Here is an 18,995-nt window from a genome sequence, read left to right as displayed (position 1 = left end):
ATTGATTATTATAATACTTGAGACAAAGCAAATATCAAATAAAGTTTAGTAAATTAAGATTAGTAAATAAAGTTCGTACATTAAGATTTTATGAACTATTTATTTGCATATAGTGGCTTGCCAAGTACTTAATCGATTTATTTATTTTGTTTTTACTGCACAAATACTTCAATTATGAGTGTGTGTGCATATAATTTAGCTTTAAAATCATTTACATTTACAACAGCAACAATTTGGCAGGGAGGGAGTTCCAGATTCTGATGGCCTGGCAAGAATAGCAGTTGACTCTAAAGTTAAAACGAGCTGCTTTTACTGGATAATTTTGATGTAAGAACATATCCAAATTCTCAATGAATAATTTGATTTAAGGTTTAGCTGCTAAATCATTCTTAAAGTTATGTTATTCTTTAATAGTAAAGATTGTATTCCATTATGAATGTTCTATTTGACTACTCTATTAGAATACATCTAATAGAGTATATTGCAATCTTAATAAAAATGTTTCAAGTACATAGTTATCCTTGTTCTCCCTTCATCACTTTTGAGAAATCATTGTTAGTTTCCCATTAGACTGTAACTATACTGCCCTGCTCTGTTTTAAATTCATTGTGTATATTTGTGCTGCCAAACTAAGATAGGCTGGTGTTTTGGCTGTAATTAAAATTCAAAGGGGGTTTCAGAAACCTCCACAAATACACCCCTGATCTATTCAAAATTGTGTCAGCTTAGTATGTGGTGTCAACAATCATACACTGTTGGTTATATCAGAGTGCACATTATTGACTAGTGCTACCGACCACCTCATCCCTAATGTGTGCTTGTCACTGATCTAACCGCCACCATCATCAGCTAATCATCAATACAAAGTCTTCCAAATTGCTTTAAACCATCACAGCCAGTTGTTATGGTGAAATAACTTGTATTATTGAGACTAACACAAACCGCTAAGGATAACTATACCTCAAGCTGGGAAGGTGTCATCTTTCTTCACTTATAAGTTATAGCTATAAATAACGAGCACTTTCAAACAATGGCATTGTAAATATAATGGTCAAATCAGTTTGCCATATCTTAGGGGATACACTCAGGGTGTGGCAAGGTGTGCATGTTTCAAGAGTTCAACTGTACTGCATGACCTACGTAGCTTGTTCGGTATCAATATTAATTTCTTAAAAATGAGAATTCTTGATAAGACATATGTATTATGTGTGTGCGTTACATAGTGACAATGGTTCAAGTTTCTGGTGGAGGTAGTAGTTTAGAACAGTTGATCCCTCGATAGGTGACCTTGCTTGGTCGAACCATGACACCATGATTAGGCTTGCTATAGCAGTGAGAGAGAAAACACATTATAAAAACAGCTACAACACAGTTTACAGGGGGACAACAACAAGACTTCTGTTATGACACCATCGCATCAAAAGAAAGAATGGCACCAGGCATGCCATAAAATTAATTTTGCGTCTGAACGTGTGCCCCAACAATCAATTACTGAAAAGTGTAGAGGTCATTACACTTCATCTTCAGCTATGTTCCGCCTGTTACACACTGATACAAATGAAGAACTCCAAACACTACGGAAAATACGGGCAATAGCAAGGCTAGCTGAATGGATCTTTGAACGTGTCTCTGACTTCTATTTGTTTTCATTTCTACTTTTCAAAAAGCCATTACACACACAAAGCCAGAAAAGACAGCATGTTCAGTGTTAGTAAGCACAGCTTGTTGTTAGTTCTATTAAATACTGGAAACTTAAATTATGCTGATGACTTTGTGGCAAGGTGGCTTTTCGTTTCATGATTATTGAAGGCACCATGAAGATATTATGAGATGGGCAATAGTTAAAAAGTGTAAACCTCCATGATCCCTAATATACAGTATTACTTGTACTGTATGATGTCCCACACAACACAATAGCAGCTCACCAGGTGAAATATCGCTTCCCCTGGACTGACCCATCATTTTTCCCACCTACACAATATGACATTATCAGATGGTGAGACACACCCCAGCACTTACATGGCCTCTTCATCTCCAGTCCTATCCAGGTACCATCAGAGAGGTCAAATGCTCCAATATACCTGATCACCCCAACCTCACCATTGTAATACACTGATATACCCTACAAGAGTACATAATGGTGACTTGTAGGATGGACACTATCATTGCATGGTGTGTGTATCAACCTTAGCTAACCAGAACAGTTTTTTTCTTTGTCATTGGGCACAGAGAGAAAGAGTCTGCATTCTTTTACCAAATCAAACACTCTAAAACTTGTAGCAGCTATATTAAACTTTGTTCCTACCTAACTTTCTCACTGTACGTATAGTAAAAAGTGTAGAACACACTACAAAGCAACACACACACACACACGCATGTGTAGACACATACACTACACACATACACACACACCACACTACACACACACACCATACACATACCATACTACACACACACCACACTACACACACCACACTACACACACACACCACACTACACACACACATTATGCGCACACACACACACTATGCGCACACACACACACACACTATGCGCACACACACACACACACACTATGCGCACACACACACACACACACACACTATGCGCACACACACACACACACTATGCGCACACACACACACACACACTATGCGCACACACACACACACACTATGCGCACACACACACACACACTATGCGCACACACACACACACACTATGCGCACACACACACACACACTATGCGCACACACACACACACACTATGCGCACACACACACACACACTATGCGCACACACACACTATGCGCACACACACACTATGCGCACACACACACACTATGCGCACACACACACACTATGCGCACACACACACACACTATGCGCACACACACACACACACACACACTATGCGCACACACACACACACTATGCACACACACACACACACTATGCACACACACACACACACTACACACTACACACTACACAGGTCACTCATTATAAACCACTTCATGACATTTTTTACCTCTTTGATAGGTGGTAGAGTGTTGCTAGGAGACGACGACGACACTACCGGCTCGTGTTGTTTGCTCTTCACTACTGAAGACCTACAAATCAACAGAACAAATAACAAAATGTTCAGATCAGACAGGGAGGTCACTGTATTAGCCTACAAGTCAATTTGTACACAAAGGATACATTGTGAGGATTATCAAGTTAGCTGGTCTGGTCTCATACTACTGATCCACTTAACAATGACACAGAGAAAGTAGGTCACATGACATAACAAATCTTGTGATATTTAAAACATGTTCAATATATCCACCACAGTATTCCTAGAAATAGTACTTATTGGAGTATCTATGGCATGGTACCAGTATCAATACTGTACAATCAGGTTGTTAAGCACATGTGTCTATTAAGTGTATATTATTTATTAAGCGCATACAATTTCTTGTGATTACCACCCATGACTGATAAACGCACATGGTCAAATGCAAGGTTCAAGACACAACAAAGCCAAATCAGCCTTCTGGATTGCAATATTGTTGTTCATTACGAAGGATTTCACCCGAAATAGAGTTAAATATCCTTACACACTGGCATGGTGACTGGCACGAAATACTAACCCCTCTATCACAATGTAGTGATTCCGTGTTAACACACCATAATTATTTATTAGGCGTATGCACCTAACAGATAGTATGCTTTTTTACAAAAGTTTTCTCTGAAAATTATAAGCCCATGTGCTTAACAACCTGATTCTATGGTACTAAATATTCTAACGTGTGAATTGGTAGAGTAAATGTCATGTGCTCCAGAATCCTTACAACCCACCCCAACGCAACAAATGGATTTCATAGCATCAAGAGTATATAATAGAAACCAAGAGTATCGAACGAGTGTATTACCCCGTGATTAATGATTGCATAAAGTAACATGGATATTTCAGTAATTGTTCGTTTTCATTGCCAGTAAGGGTTACTGTGTTTAGCCTAAATCGGCCACTAAACCAAGTGAAAAAATGATAGCGTTAAAGGGAATTGGCTAATGTTAAAGTTCTGGCACTGCCAAGCGGATCCCTGAAGGCGTGGCAACATGCTCGTTTGTGCAACCGTTGTTTTAGCAAGCTGGAGTTATCTTGGGTCCATACTACACTTTCTTTGTACAATAACTGTTGAATACTTGGCTGAATAACACAGAAAACTGGTGAAAAATACCTGTTGCCACGTATGCATTTCAAATTACCATTTCGAGTAAACAAATAATTACTGAAATATCCGTGTTACTTTACGTAATCATTAATCACGGGCTAATACACCATTCGACACTCTTGGCTTCTATTATATACTCTTGTTAGCATGCATAGTTCTTGTGTGAATGTGACAAAGTGTCTCAGATATCAGTGTCAACACCAAGCTGTACCATATTTGGTTACACAATCACACATGACAGTACATCAACTACCACACCACAAGCTGTCATACCTGTTGGGTGTGCTACTGGTGTATGGCTTCCTATCTCTCTTCAGTGACCCTGTCCTTGTCACAGGGAATATGTTGCTATGTGCTGCCGGCTGGTCCGGTGATGACGTATCACGTGAGATGGAGTCTAGACGTCTGAACAACCTGAGGATGGACACCACACACAACTACACTAGCCAATTAGATGACAGGTTAGAACATCATAGACACTTCTCTGTAAAGAATATCATAGTATCAGCTGCTAGACGCCATGTTTTCAAGACAAACTCAATAGCTTCCATACAAGAAATCAAACTTCATGTAATTACACACAGTTAACCCTTTGATAGCCAAAGAAGACAACATCGCCAGTTCATCACTTCATATCACAAGTGTTCTTTTGTGTAAGAACAAAACTGTTTAGATACTGTATTATTATAGTGTATACGATTTCCTTTAAGTTTGTGTTGACTAATAACCTGTCTAGATTAGAGCGTTGATTCCTCAAAATTTACTTGGTATTCAAGGGTAAAGGAGGTACTGCTATGATCAGTGACCTACTTACTGTATTACATGTTTAAAAGTAGTATTCAAATAAATATCTATAAACCGTGGAAGTGGGGGTGGACCACCCCATTTGGAAATAAAACACCTGGTCTTGAATGTAGGCCCGGGCTATTAATGAAGGCTACAGTTAGTGGCTTTAATTATTTCCCTTGGTGCTGCAGTTACTTCAAACTGATTAACATTATGTTTAGAGTCAACTGATTTAGGTGCTATGAGTGTGAACAATCTGTACAAGTTCAGATACAATTGTTAACACTACACTGTATTAGTGACGTGCAATATAACGTATTGTGATGATTTTCTGATATTATCATGACACACATAATGGTGTAGCACTTTTATACAAAGTTTAGACAATTAACTATTAAGACTTTCAGGTGGAACTATGTTGCTACTTTTCACACATTAGTGCTACATTGTCAGTAACTTATCACCGTGATGTCATGATCATGATACGTCTTCATGATCGTGATAATTTATCATATCGTGATTAAAATGTGTACAATAAATGATAGGTGATATCAGGAGCTCGTGAGTGCCGCAAGGTGCAAAAATTCCTTTCAAAATTTTGCGTTTATAAGCTCCTGGTGATAATCATCTCTATCACACCACACCACACTGTATATAGGTTAATACTTAACATTACAATAATGGTGTTTTACAATGACTCAAATTTGATACAGGTGTCACTTATACCTAATCCCAGTCTCAAATAAAGACACACCCTATTCATTTACAAGCCAAGTAAAAATGTTGAAAAAAGACAAAAAGCTCCCCTGGGCTTTTATACAAGGAGATATGTAACACTTTCACACTTCAGATCAAAGGAACCGCCTGGGATACATTTCGTATGTAGTCCAGCTAGCCGGGCTACATACGAAATGTAGCCGGTCTACAACTGGGCAGTGATTATATAGACGTTGATACTGAATTCGATTGTGGGGATCGATCAACACTCACGTGATTAGGACGCACGAGTTGATTTTGCTATGAAAACCACTCAGATGGAGAGTTTTTATTATCCTTGCCATCCTACGAGTTGAAAAACGTTGGGCTAAGGTGAAAACTAGTGCTATAGCTTATTTATCGATCGTTTCCGCACGTTTTCGAATATGGACACACCCCCATCACGAAGCTACCACTCTGCATGGAGTAACCACTCTACACGCAAGCTTACCTGTCTAGGCCTTCACTGAACTGCGTAGTTTTTCCATAAACGATTCAATAGCACTGATTAAAACATTAAACTCAAGTAACGGAAATTCTTCGTGATATCTCTAGGATATGTCCGTTTATCATAACTGAATGTAACCAGAATGTACTAGCTGCTGACCCATAATCAAAAATTTTAGCTATGCATATATAATACATCCAGTGGCTGCACTCGTATTGGTTTGGGTGATTGATCGCCCTGTACAGGCTATCAGCCTGATAAGTGTTACATATTAGCTGTATGCGGCCCTCGGGCAGTCGGACATACATATCAGGCAAAGCCCGAATGCCCGTGTTACAACTATTACATGGTACACTAATAGCAAGAGTTCACAATATATATATATATATATATATACTGAGGAGAGTATCCTACTCTCATTTACCACTGTAAAAGGGCGTATCGTGAAGTTATGATGTAGCACTTCTGAGTTCGCCCGTTTTTCTTTGTATAATTAATGATGTCATTAGTTGAACATGGTATCGATTGAATGCGTGCCTAACAACGTCGCTAGCAACCAAATTAACTCCAGCTCTAAGTGTCTACAATCATTCCTTCATGGGTTAAGACCGCTTCGTAGGTGTTTCTTGCTAGGCTATTCGCGAATACGGCTATCCTGAGCGTTGCAAGTGTGAAATGGTGTTAACGGTTCTTGCACTTTATGGCTGTTCATACATCACAAACCACAACATCTTTTGTTGTTACATCATAACTTCATGATACGCCCTTCTACAGGGGTAGGATACTCTCCAGTGTATATTATGAACTCTTGCTAATAGCCATTTCAAGAGAGGGAATGCAGGATACTGGGTTAGTGGTTTTCCTCCTATAAATAAATAAACAGCTGCATAAGAACTACTGGTCATAACATATATATCATATTTACTTGGTAAAATGCCGCGGCTACTATTAGCCTAAGCTCCAAAATTGATGCGGCTACTATTCAAGGGTGGCTACTACTCGAGGGCGGCTACTACTTGAGGGCGGCTACTATTCAAGGGTGGCTACTATTCAAGGGTGGCTACTATTCAAGGGCAGCTACTACTCGAGGGCGGCGTTTATTGTACTTGAGCACTTATTACATGTGGCTACTATTTAATCCAAAGCCAAATACGAAATACTTTGCCAGGTGTTTAGCAAATTGTCTTCTGCACCTACAGTGTGATTTATGGTAACCTGTACCATACAGCGCAAACGTATTCAAGGGCGTGCATGAGGGTGCGCATTAAAATAATTTATGAAGGTGTAACGGGAGATGCTGTCACTTATGAATGTTTCATTGAATTAGTTGTTAGAGGACATCATGTTTATAAAGCTACAGTATATGGAATCCTGTTATACGTGAAACTTGATTAATAGCCGTGGCGTTTATTCAAGGGCGGCATCTATACTCACAATTGAAACATTCATTGTGGCCACCATTTGAGGTGCGACATTTAACCAAGTAAATACGGTACACAACATGGTCCTGATTATCAAGGTGTCCGGAGTTTCCAGGTCACCAAGGAATACTTTGGACCTTGACTAAGTGTCTGGGTGTCTTAAAGTATCAACTATCATATATACAGTACAGTAGTAGACATTCTGACCTCTTCACTTTAGATGGAGGGGTGAACAAACCATAGTTTGGTTTACATGTGAAATATCTTGTCCCGTCCACTGAGCCATCATTCTTGCCCTGAGGCTGGTCTAACTCCACCCCCAGGTACAGTCTGCAGGAGCAGTGACATCATTGATGACATCACATGACATCACACATACCCTGGAGCAAACTTGGTGACACCAGCAAACCTGACAGTACCAACCAGTGACCCTCCTACTGTAACTCTATCTCCAACCTGTGTACATACCATATTAGGTCATCTCACAATATATCCACCAATGGTAGACTGTGTTGTTATAATGTAACTGATAACATCCCACTGTAAGTCAGGAGGTAGCCATTACTCAATATGTGAACAAACAGTAACCTGAAATGCTAACCACTGCCTAAACATGTTTCTGCAACTACTCTTATATGGTTATGTCTTATAGAAAATCTTTCACCCATCAAGTTAGCTCATGACTCTAATATAACAGTCAACTTTCATTTTGAAACCAAATTAACATAAAACTGAGTTGGAAGATGCAGGGCCGGCTCACTTTTTTTAACATTGGGTGGGCCAAACTGTTATATTCTTGACAGGTGTAAAAGTCACTGCACACTGTGTTTGCAAAATGCAAAGCATTTAGCCCTCTAGGGGGGTCTGGGGGCATGCCCCCCCCCAGGAAATTTTTTGAAATTAAGATGCTTGAGAATGAAAATTATGATAATTTCGACAGAAAATTTGTTAAACGTAATCAGTATTCTTATAGCTAGCTAGTATCCAGCTTAAAATTATTGCCAGTCCATCTTTCCATTTTGTTGAAAGCTGCTGGCAATGCAATGATGGTAAATCAACCAGTTAATATTATGCACCTATCAATGTATTGCCCCACTACCCCCCCCCCCCCCCCCCCCCCTCGGGCATATATGGGGTTATAGTGGGGATTTGACACAGCCGAATGTCAAATACCCCATAGTAGGGCAAACCTATTGTGTCAAATCCCCACCGTTGGCCCCAGTTGCAACGCGGGATTTACTTGGGATTTAACATAGCAAAGGAAGTTACAACAAAAAATATTTGGGCGCTTACTGAACGATCGTCAGATGCCCCATAGTGGGGCAGCAGTTTCGTGTCAATTCCCCCTGTAAAGCCCCACTTACGCCCGAGGGGGGGGTGGTGGGGCAATACATTGATAGGTGCATTAAACTTAGCTACAAAACCCTTGTTGTATAACTTATAAGTTATGCATTTTCCTCTACCTCTGGCAAACAGTACTTTATCATCATAATGAAGGAAGCTAAACTCAGTAACCTTGAATCTTGTCCAGTTCAATGACGACACGTGTTGAGGTCCTAATTAAACGCCTGTCCTAAATAAAGGCCAGGGGCGTTACTTTATCAGGTCCATGGTGTGAGATAACAATCCTGAACGGCCTCCTACAACAACTAGTCTACAGCTATGACAAACAATGTCAACTGCAGCTGTTACAAGGAGAAACAAGCTTCAGTGACGATTGGAAACCAGGCGCCAGTATAATTAAACTGGTTTGCTATGGTTATGGTTATGGTTAAAATATTGAGGCAGGAATTATTGGGTGGGCCATGGCCCACCTGGCCCACCCTGCTGAGCCGGCCTTGGGAAGATGTCCCCTTGAAGTCTTGCTACAAACAACAAGAAGGATACCTCAATGTCAGACATAGATGCCTTGTTCCTCTCCAAAGTGCTGGTAGGAGAATCCTTCTTCCTTCCCGCCACATCACTGAGTCTGAACGATGACCTCTTGGGTAGTGTACCAGATTGACCAGCCAGACCTGTTGCCTTGGTGATCTTGTGTACTGGAGCAAATATACCTGTACCCATACCCATATTAGGAAGTGTTACTATATAGTACAGTAGGACCTCCATTATCCTAGTTTTTATTAGAATACTAGAGTGACTGTTTTATCAGAGTATTTGCCAACTGGTGTGCTTCTATTAGAGTATGTGTTCTATTAGAGTGTGTGTTCTATTCAAGGGATTAAGCAGAGTTATGTATAAAAAATGAACTGGTACAAATTGTTTGGATAATGAAGGTCCAACTGTACGCGTACACTATCCCTACCATGTTTGGGTGTACATGTGAAGTATCTTATTCCTCCCAATGAGCCATCATTCTTCCCTACAGGATCATCAAGTTCTACTCCAGCAAATGTGCCACTAGCAAACTCTGTGGCTCCAAAGAACCTCAAGGTGCCCACCTGCAGATTGGAACAAGACGTAGTAACATAATTAACTACCATAAAACAAGAAACAATCACAGCATGAATTATTTGAAACACTTTGTGAAATAAACGTCACAAAATACACCAGTAGTTGACATTAGGAACAATTTGAGCTCCAGCTCACAAGGTAGAGGTAGTACTGGGGATCAAAGTGAAGCTTGACAGTACCTATAGCTGTTGTGACATGCTAAGATGCTAAGCAACATATACTAGTATTTCACATAAATGTTCCCAGATTTACAGTGTTGAAAATAATTAGCCTGTTTTATTGTCAAGACAAGATTATTGACTGCTCTATTAGGAGAGGTACACCAGCCACTAACAAGCCACTCAAATGACATCACTGCTCACCTATACACGTTAACTCCCTCACTGCAGTGACAACACATACATTGTGTGTTCTATCGGAGCATGCATTGTCTATGGAAAACTGATAGTGGGTTATTGGCCATATTGATTTGAATAAACTCTGCACATTGGCTAAGGTCTCTATTACACAATGACATAGTAACACTGTATGGTGGAACTGTTTAACAACATTTAGTCTCTCATAATTAGTGTACACAAGTATAGTATCTACAGGGTTTTTCTATGGAGGGACATCAATTTTAACCTTCTGAAAATGTTTTTGCACACTGTTGTCAAGCAACACAATGCTGTCAAAATTGCCTCCAGATTCAATAATCAGCAAATACTTTTCTAGGGATGGTTAGGTGCACCCCGGTACTTCCAACCAGTCTTGGTCAATGTCCCCTCTCATGTTAGAAAACCCTAACGGAACATCTTAAATGTTTTCAGGCAAGTTTTCAGCACTATAATAATGTTAGTGGTTGACAACATCTCTACAGTTAGTTTATAACAGTAAAGACCTATGTGGGCATCTGTATTTAGCGGATCACGGATCAACGGATTGGCGGATCACGTGATATGCATGCTCAACTCGATTTTGAGCACTGGGAAATATTTATACCCTAGTGTAACATACAGCATACTGTAGAATTTATATTTTATCCACAGGTAGGAAGCCTGAAGAGATTTCAATCGATACTATATAACTATAATAATTAGAGCGCGCGCGTATTAAAAATTTAACACACGTACAGAGTAAGATTATTTTAATTCACCTTAAAACTGAATCACTGATGTATTCTTTACACAAACACAATACTCAATAGACTAGCTCTGTATTGCAAAAACAAACGACAAAGGATACGCTAGAGCACTCACGTGTGAATAGGCTTCAAATATGTTGGCGTGTATCCTTTGTCGTTTGTTTTTGCAATACAGAGCTAGTCTATTGAGTATTGTGTTTGTGTAAAGAATACATCAGTGATTCAGTTTTAAGGTGAATTAAAATAATCTTACTCTGTACGTGTGTTAAATTTTTTATACGCGCGCGCTCTAATTATAGTTATATAGTATCGATTGAAATCTCTTCAGGCTTCCTACCTGTGGATAAAATATAAATTCTACAGTATGCTGTATGTTACACTAGGGTATAAATATTTCCCAGTGCTCAAAATCGAGTTGAGCATGCATATCACGTGATCCGCCAATCCGTGATCCGTTGATCCGCTAAATACAGACACCCGACCTACGTTGTTGGTCACATGACACACTCAATAAATATAGCCTACACTAAATGGTACCATCATGTCAGTCTGATCTAACTCCTTACACTAACCAAATAAACCCTCACCCCATATGGCAGTTACTATAGTAACATGTCACCTTTGGTTGTCTAGAGGTGTCAGCACCAATCATAACCCGGTCTCCAATGGCAACACCGAGACTAGCCAGTGTAGGAGTCTCCCCATCCCTATCACCCGATGATGCCACACTTGTTGCTGTTGGTGATCTGACACGTTCTCCAGCCTGTCAACAAATACACTATTAAAACTAACACACATTAGAGTTCTGTGATACATGTGTATCACCATCAATAAACCGTTTAATATGATAATGTATCATGATACTATAATGAGGTGGTCAATAGCTGTAACAATATCCATTTTACCTGTACCCGGTACCAATTCTACATTCACTGTGTATATAAATCATTTTTGTGTATTTGTACACAGGTCGGTAAACTACAGGTGTATTATACTGATGTAATGTGTTCTGGATATGGAGGGAACTGTTGTTATAAAGCACATGTCTCTTCTATTACACTACCCAGACAATTAGCTAGCACAAACATTTTAAAACATGCTCCCACAAAGGCTTGTCCAGATGTATTGCAGATCCCTAAAACACACACAACACATATGCTCCACAACCCTTCATGTCACCTTGTCTTTTTTAGAGTTTTTTGATATAAGTGTAAGTCCTAACCACAATAATTCAATGGACTCCTCAACCAATTGTAATAGTCTGGAACACTTTCATCACACCATTACTGAAGTTATACTGTAGTGAGTTTTCATGAAAATACAAAAAGTTCAAGAATATAGTCAGAACTAGTTGTTGTAAACATGTTTTTGTGCCTGAATTGCCTGTACTAAATGTGTGGGATATTTTTAAAGCCTCATAACTCTTGTTTGTGCTGCTTTTTGATACATTCCGCATTTAAAGAGCTTCACAGTGCTACCAAAATGTTTGGGCAGCTGGCCATGTAAAAGAATTATTAATGAAAATCAATGGCTCAGACTGACTATAGCTAGTAGTGCTGAACACTACAAGAGTTAAATAATAGTAATAATAGTGGAAAGTATTATTAACTGTTTAGCCAGAAGATTATAAATCACAAAATGCAAGATACACTCAATAATGATCACTGGTACCAATGGCCTAAAAGAAAGGCAATGAAATATCTGTTGTATTGGTTTCTTGGTATAGCATACTGACAGAAGACATGCCCTTACGCCACATCTTAAAATGCATGAAGACATCCTTACTGCTGGTCTAGCAGCTTCATTTTCCATGGCAACCACCTCACTAACTGCCTGAGGCTGCATTTCTTGTTGTCGCTGTTGTTGCTCTAGCGACACTTGCTCAGCTTCTTCCAGCAGCTGGCTAAGCTCAGCTACCACAGCTGTCATGTCTTCACTAACATCTGATGATGAAATGTGAGGTAAAATGATGTAATATGATGGGACTACATACCTGATGGGATACGGATACACTCCCTAGGGGTCTTCCCTTTAGCATCTTCAGCCAGTGGATCGGCCCCAAGGGATAACTGGAAAAACAAATACACACACACATTAAGACAACAAAGACGTGGTAGTTTCTCTTAAAACTGATTGTTCTATTAGAGTGTTTCATACAAACTAAACATGACTAAGCCAGTGACCAAAACTGATAGGGGGTAGCCATTATAAACAGATAAATTAGTGTATAAATTCTTAAACTGTGTACTTGTTAGAGGTGGCCAGTAAGACAGGTTACAGTTAGAGGAGGTGGGAAGCACATTTAGAAATGAATTACACAGAAAGCTGTTTTTTGGGATAAAATGGACTATGTAACAGGGTGTGGTATCATTGATTTGCTCACAAGAATATACATACCTGGTCAGGGCTATAATTTTTGTCTTGAAGTCTAGGATCTGTCATACATTATCTTAATAGCTATACAAAGCACAACCTAATACCTGATGAGCCCCATTACTCCACACTGTTTTGTATTGTGACTATTGAGGGTCATGTGAAATTTCAAATCAAAAATTAACATTTTCACATAGCACTTGAAGCATTTCCGACCTCCTCTGGGTCTTAGTGTAGAGTGAAGTGAAGGTCATTTGCACTCACTAGGGTCTTGGCTGCCTGTACATTGAGGTTGGCTGCTGCAATGTGTAGTGAAGTACCACCATCAAAATGTTTACTTGTGGCATTTAGTAAATCTGTAAATAATGGAGCAACTTTTCTCACACATCATGACACATGGTAACATTTACTGTTCTATATGACACATGGTAACATTTACTGTGCTATAACACACACACACGCACGCACGCACGCACGCACGCACGCACACACACACACACAACACACACATACCTTTATCAGCTTCCAATAAGGTTTCCACTAAACTAGGACAGTCAAAGAAGGTAGCATAGTGTAGCACATTCATATCTGTCCACCTACACTTCATACTAGTGTCAGCTCCCTACAACCACATGTACAGCATGTGTCAATCATGTGATCAAACACAATGTAACCATATAAGTTGCCAGTGTGTTACTACATGACCACAAGCCATATGAAATGTACAGTTTACACTATAGATAGTACCAGATAGTACATTTTGTGTTCATTGAAATTTCAAATTGAAACTTGATTCCTGGTACATATATACAATAAGAACAAACAATCACTTGGGCCAGAGCAGCTCATTTAATCACTTCATACCTGGGCTTTGTATAATGCAGTAAAATTAATATAATTGTGTCTTGTACATTTTTCAATTACAGAAGTTTCAGCCAGAGGCTGTTTTGTGAAAACTGGACCTCATACATAAACCAACTAAACAGTATGTGTGCTGTAGTATAAGCCGCAGTGTCTTATAATGGATGGTACCTTAGTAATCAAATCAGACACCAAGTCAGCAGACGCAGTAGTGTTACCAACACCAGCTGAACAACATAATGACAACAATAACACTGTGAGGTTGTTATACTACTTTAACTTGTTAGATGTTTCACAGGTGAACATGAATACTGGGTCAGTGGGTTGGTATATAAACAAAAATAGAAGCAGAAATGAACACAAAAGGATAGCAGATGTTGAACATTCAACAAAATTACAAGGAGCAGAAGCAGTTTGACAAAATGTTATAGCTCAATCATAGCTATACAGTGTGTTTAGCTGGTGAACATCAACTATTTGATAAATGTAGGAGCTAATGCTGTTTCTACATAAAATGTAGGTTGGTCAAGTCCTGTCGAGTCTCTGAAACAAGATAAGTTGACAAGGCCTTAACTGCTTCTATCCAGGTGATTTGTGTGGAGTACCCTGGAACCTGTGAACCCATAGTAAATACTAGTAGCAGGCACCAAACAACATCCAAGATGTAGTGTTTGTCCAAATAAGGTAATATTGATGATTACATTACAGCTGTTGATCACCAAATACAATTAGGTGTACCATTAGTGCACCCAGCCAAGTACACCCAGCCAAGCATACAATCTGCTTGTAATGCAGTACAGATGGCTCACTAACATCAAAGCCCTATATAATATGTGACTGGATCTGTAAGAAAATCCCACATGTTTCCACAAGCCTAATTTACAGTTGAATCAGTAGGTAATAATATGGCCCCTCAGCCTCTCTCCCATATTATTAACTTTCACATTAAGCAAGAGTGAAATATTTATGAATTACTAAAGAAAACAGAATTTGAAAAATGTGTGAATATGTGAGGCTTTTGTAGATTCAGTCACATACACTTTAAGCCAAGGTCATTGTAAGGTCATACAGCCATGGTCTGGTTTCCCTGTGCTGTATTGGGGTGGTTTGTGAGGGTTCTGGGACACACATGGACACACTATTAATTCACACATTAGAATACTTGGTATTGATACTGAGGTGTTGAACATGATGATACATGATCAACACTAGCTGTTACCTGCTCCAGACTTGCAGGCATAATGGATCAGAGTTAGATCGGTGAGGCTGTCTTTGTCGTTCACATGTGCTCCTCTGCGTAATACCTATAGTGGTGGAGTACAAATAATGTCTCCACAGGGAAGGGGGAGTGATTACTTCTCTTGTCAGCATCTTCATGTTGCGCTGTGTCTGCGGCACCCACTGACGCATCACGGCAAACAATTGTGGAATTGACGTCTTTGGGCTAGAAATGGAGAAATAATGTACAATGAAATTTCGTTAATGGTCACTATGATGAGGTGGTCTTATTAATGAGTACACCTTAGCTATATATCTTGACATGGTCACTATAATGAGGTGGTCTTATTAATGAGTACACCTTAGCTATATATCTTGACATGGTCACTATAATGAGGTGGTCTTATTAATGAGTTCCCTAAAGAAACACAAAGGTTACAGGCTTGATGTTCTCAAAGTGATCCCTCATTACCGCAGGACCCTAGAGTGTTGACAGGCAACCACAGCATACTCATGTGTCTAAAAGGCCGGGCATTCAACTGATCAAATTTATCTCCTGTCTTCATACCACTAGACACAATAGCAGTATAGCCAACTAAGCCAAAACTGTAGAGCACAAAACACTGACCAACGTTCGGTAACCACACAACTGTATTTACCATGTCATTATGACTGTGACCACAGACACATTTCAGGTGATACACACTATGATGATATCTCAAGACTCACTTGAGCAGAATGTCCTGACAACTTCCACAAGTTGGATCAAAGAACTGAAGATTCATTTTCTGACACTGGTGAATTATGAATGGGGGCAATGGCGGGTATAACACAACAAGACCACTCACATCTCGACACAATGGAGCGTCAGCTGCAGGGTGGGATACCGGGTTCTCCCTGGTAGGGATGGAGAAATCCACCATTGTAAACCCTCCAGAACTGGACGCCTATATTTAAAACATTAGCACGTAAGGTTTCCAATTTCAACACCCCGCCATGAATATAACTAACATCGCTTTATACCAACAAGTAAACACAAGGAACTAAGCAACGCTAATAAACTGTTTACCATTCCTGTGTGGGCTGAACTTTTCTCAATCACTTTAAATATTCCGTATACTATATCATCAATCCGAATAACATAAGTTATTCTAATATTTTCGTTCGTCTACCCTCACTTCCGAGCTCACTTCGCTATGGACAAAGCTAAGATGAACTGGATATACGAGGCACCAGGTGATAACGTTAATAGAGAGGATTATTTATTGGGGAAGAAAGTGGACAAGTACGTCGACCCTTCTCTACAGGCGGCAGAAAGAGAGAAACACTTACTTGCTACCACTCCGGGGGCACTGTTTGCTAGCGCCTCATCTAATGCTACAGTAGATTTAGAGAACAAAATTCGTGAAGATCCATTGTTTGAAATAAAGAAACGTGAACAAGAAGCCAAGAAAAGGCTGGCCAGTAATCCAGTTAAGTTAAAACAGTTACGTGCACTTGTGGATGAAGTTAAGAGCAGTGGCGGAAAAAAGAGAAAGAAAAAGCACAAACATAAAAGGAAGGACTCAGACAGTAGTGAAAATGAAGTCAGACCAGAATCAACTAGCAGACATGCAGCAGACAAACATTCTGTACACCGTCACAGAAACAGTGACACAAACACTGATCGTGGACGTAGGCACCGATCCAGGTCCCCACCCCATGTTGAGAAACCTCACAGTTCACCACAACGTAGCAGTAGTAGTTACAAGGGCAGGCATAGCTCACATGACACTAGACGTTATCACCATCAAGAACAAGAGGCAGTATCCAAAAGGCTAAGTCGAGAAGAGCTTGAGAAGAAGAGACAAGAGATGATGAGTAATGCTGAGTGGCATGCACAGAAGGCTGGAGAGAGAATGAAGAAACATCGAATGGAAGAAGAGAAGGAGGAAATTGAAAGACAGGAGCATGCTGGCAAAGAACAGGAATTTGTTGATCCATTAATGGCAGAAACATTAGCAGACGCCACTGCTGGGACAATCAGTGACAGGATTCACAGGAAAATCGGCTCTGTACAACGAACCCGTGCTGCATTGGAAGGAAATTTTACTAGAAAATAGAATATCTTAAAGCACATGTAATAACTTATGGGTCGGTTATGATCCCTTAGATAAGTACATAGAGTACTAATGGATCACATAGCCCTAGCACTTGTGTGCCACTCGTTTTGCTACAGTGATATAGCTAATCAGAGTGGTTAAAGTAACCATTGCTTGAGCACAGGAGAAGTTCCTTACACTAGCAATGTTTTGTGAATAAATACCTTCACAGTGTGGGGACTCAACCAATACACGTTTACACTCCCTCCCTGCCATCAAATGGAATTCTCTACCATTTAAATTCATTAGTAAACCCGATGATATCAAACAATTTAAATACTCATACTAGATACCCCTTCCCTATAATAGAGCTAATACTCACGAGTTTCACACGGTGGTGCTCTAACAGAGCAGTCTGATTACATGATAGAAATTTTCTGCCAGATTAACACCTTCCTTTGTTTCACAGATAATCCTCTATAGTCTTCCTGTGTATATATGATACACACTCTAATCTGATCATACTGTATGTTTATACTGACCATTGTAGTATAGTAACCAGGAGACCGAAGTATGCTAGTATTACTGTCACCGGTGACACTGACATTAAACATTATGGTGAGCATGTATGAACCAAATTTCCTATTAAGCAGGTGGCTACATTAACTGGTCACTAATAACAATATGACTGTTCTATTAGAGTAGTTATGCTATGACTCACTAGTGGTCTATCCATTCCTTGGGGTATGTGTCTACTTGACTGTACAAGATTATGGAAGGTCTTCACTGGAAGATGAATGGCCTCACCACTGCCGTCCTCTGTCCTGTAATATTCTTTCTCAATGTCTTAACAATCCAGCAGGTTCCGTGCCCTGAGGTTCAACATTCACCATGACTCATTATTTGCCATATTGGGCAGTGGGGAGTATCCTTTACCATGTTAATGTTACACAGCTTGATGTTGCAAATCACATTCTTCTAGTAGTTGCTTGTTGTGAAGGAGACGTGCTCCCCTAATTGATCTCTGCCTCAATCTCTGCACAGGAGAATATCATTGGTTGTGTTCATTTTTTGCGGATGTCCCTCTTCACCATCTTTCTATTTATCAATAATATTGAAGCAACTGCTTGTTGTACATGTACCTATGATATTGTGCTTCCTTATCAACAACTGGATATCTGTTTGTTGTGTGTCATAAGGTCAGGATCCTTACAATGGCCACTCAGTGAGGCCAACTTTAATAGTATACACTCC

General features: G+C 39.7%; 2 protein-coding genes across 4 annotated transcripts; one reads left to right on the top strand and one right to left on the bottom strand.

Moving 5' to 3' along the window:
• Positions 1-1,161: 1,161 nt before the first annotated feature.
• Positions 1,162-17,109, bottom strand: LOC136242762 (CAP-Gly domain-containing linker protein 3-like). Of its 3 annotated transcripts, none has more exons than XM_066034223.1 (20): positions 16,993-17,109; positions 16,509-16,607; positions 16,390-16,454; positions 15,799-15,886; positions 15,662-15,746; positions 14,614-14,669; positions 14,095-14,203; positions 13,846-13,937; positions 13,202-13,277; positions 12,961-13,151; positions 11,828-11,971; positions 9,937-10,072; positions 9,519-9,685; positions 8,011-8,087; positions 7,839-7,961; positions 4,494-4,634; positions 3,032-3,113; positions 2,020-2,122; positions 1,926-1,971; positions 1,162-1,324 (listed from the first exon to the last, which is right to left on the bottom strand). In XM_066034223.1, exons 2-20 carry the CDS (start codon positions 16,581-16,583, stop codon positions 1,234-1,236), a joined length of 1,947 nt encoding a protein of 648 aa, XP_065890295.1. In that variant the 5' UTR covers positions 16,584-16,607; positions 16,993-17,109; the 3' UTR covers positions 1,162-1,233. The 3 variants fall into 3 exon arrangements, with proteins under 3 accessions (XP_065890295.1, XP_065890294.1, XP_065890296.1); XM_066034222.1 differs by lacking the exon at positions 16,993-17,109 and adding an exon at positions 16,730-16,827; XM_066034224.1 differs by lacking the exon at positions 16,993-17,109 and adding an exon at positions 16,730-16,827 and having other exon boundaries at positions 12,994-13,151.
• On the top strand, positions 16,798-17,850 carry LOC136242763 (pre-mRNA-splicing factor CWC25 homolog). The gene has a single exon (XM_066034225.1). It carries the CDS (start codon positions 16,857-16,859, stop codon positions 17,760-17,762), a length of 906 nt encoding a protein of 301 aa, XP_065890297.1. The 5' UTR covers positions 16,798-16,856; the 3' UTR covers positions 17,763-17,850.
• Positions 17,851-18,995: the final 1,145 nt, after the last annotated feature.

The sequence above is a fragment of the Dysidea avara genome, chromosome 13, assembly GCF_963678975.1.
Source record: "Dysidea avara chromosome 13, odDysAvar1.4, whole genome shotgun sequence".
Taxonomy (NCBI): domain Eukaryota; kingdom Metazoa; phylum Porifera; class Demospongiae; order Dictyoceratida; family Dysideidae; genus Dysidea; species Dysidea avara.
The sequence above is the reverse complement of the archived record's forward strand: the minus strand, read 5'-3'. Positions and strand labels throughout refer to the sequence as shown.

Bases quoted from the DNA above. Each gene is read 5' to 3' on its own strand.
- LOC136242762 (XM_066034222.1), bottom strand. The intron at 14,670-15,661 runs GTAACAGCTAGT...TATGTTGTTCAG, and splicing joins TGCCTGCAAGTCTGGAGCAG to CTGGTGTTGGTAACACTACT. The intron at 2,123-3,031 runs GTAAAAAATGTC...GTACTCTTGTAG, and splicing joins CTCTACCACCTATCAAAGAG to GGTATATCAGTGTATTACAA.
- LOC136242763 (XM_066034225.1), top strand. From the start codon at position 16,857: ATGGACAAAGCTAAGATGAACTGGATATACGAGGCACCAGGTGATAAC.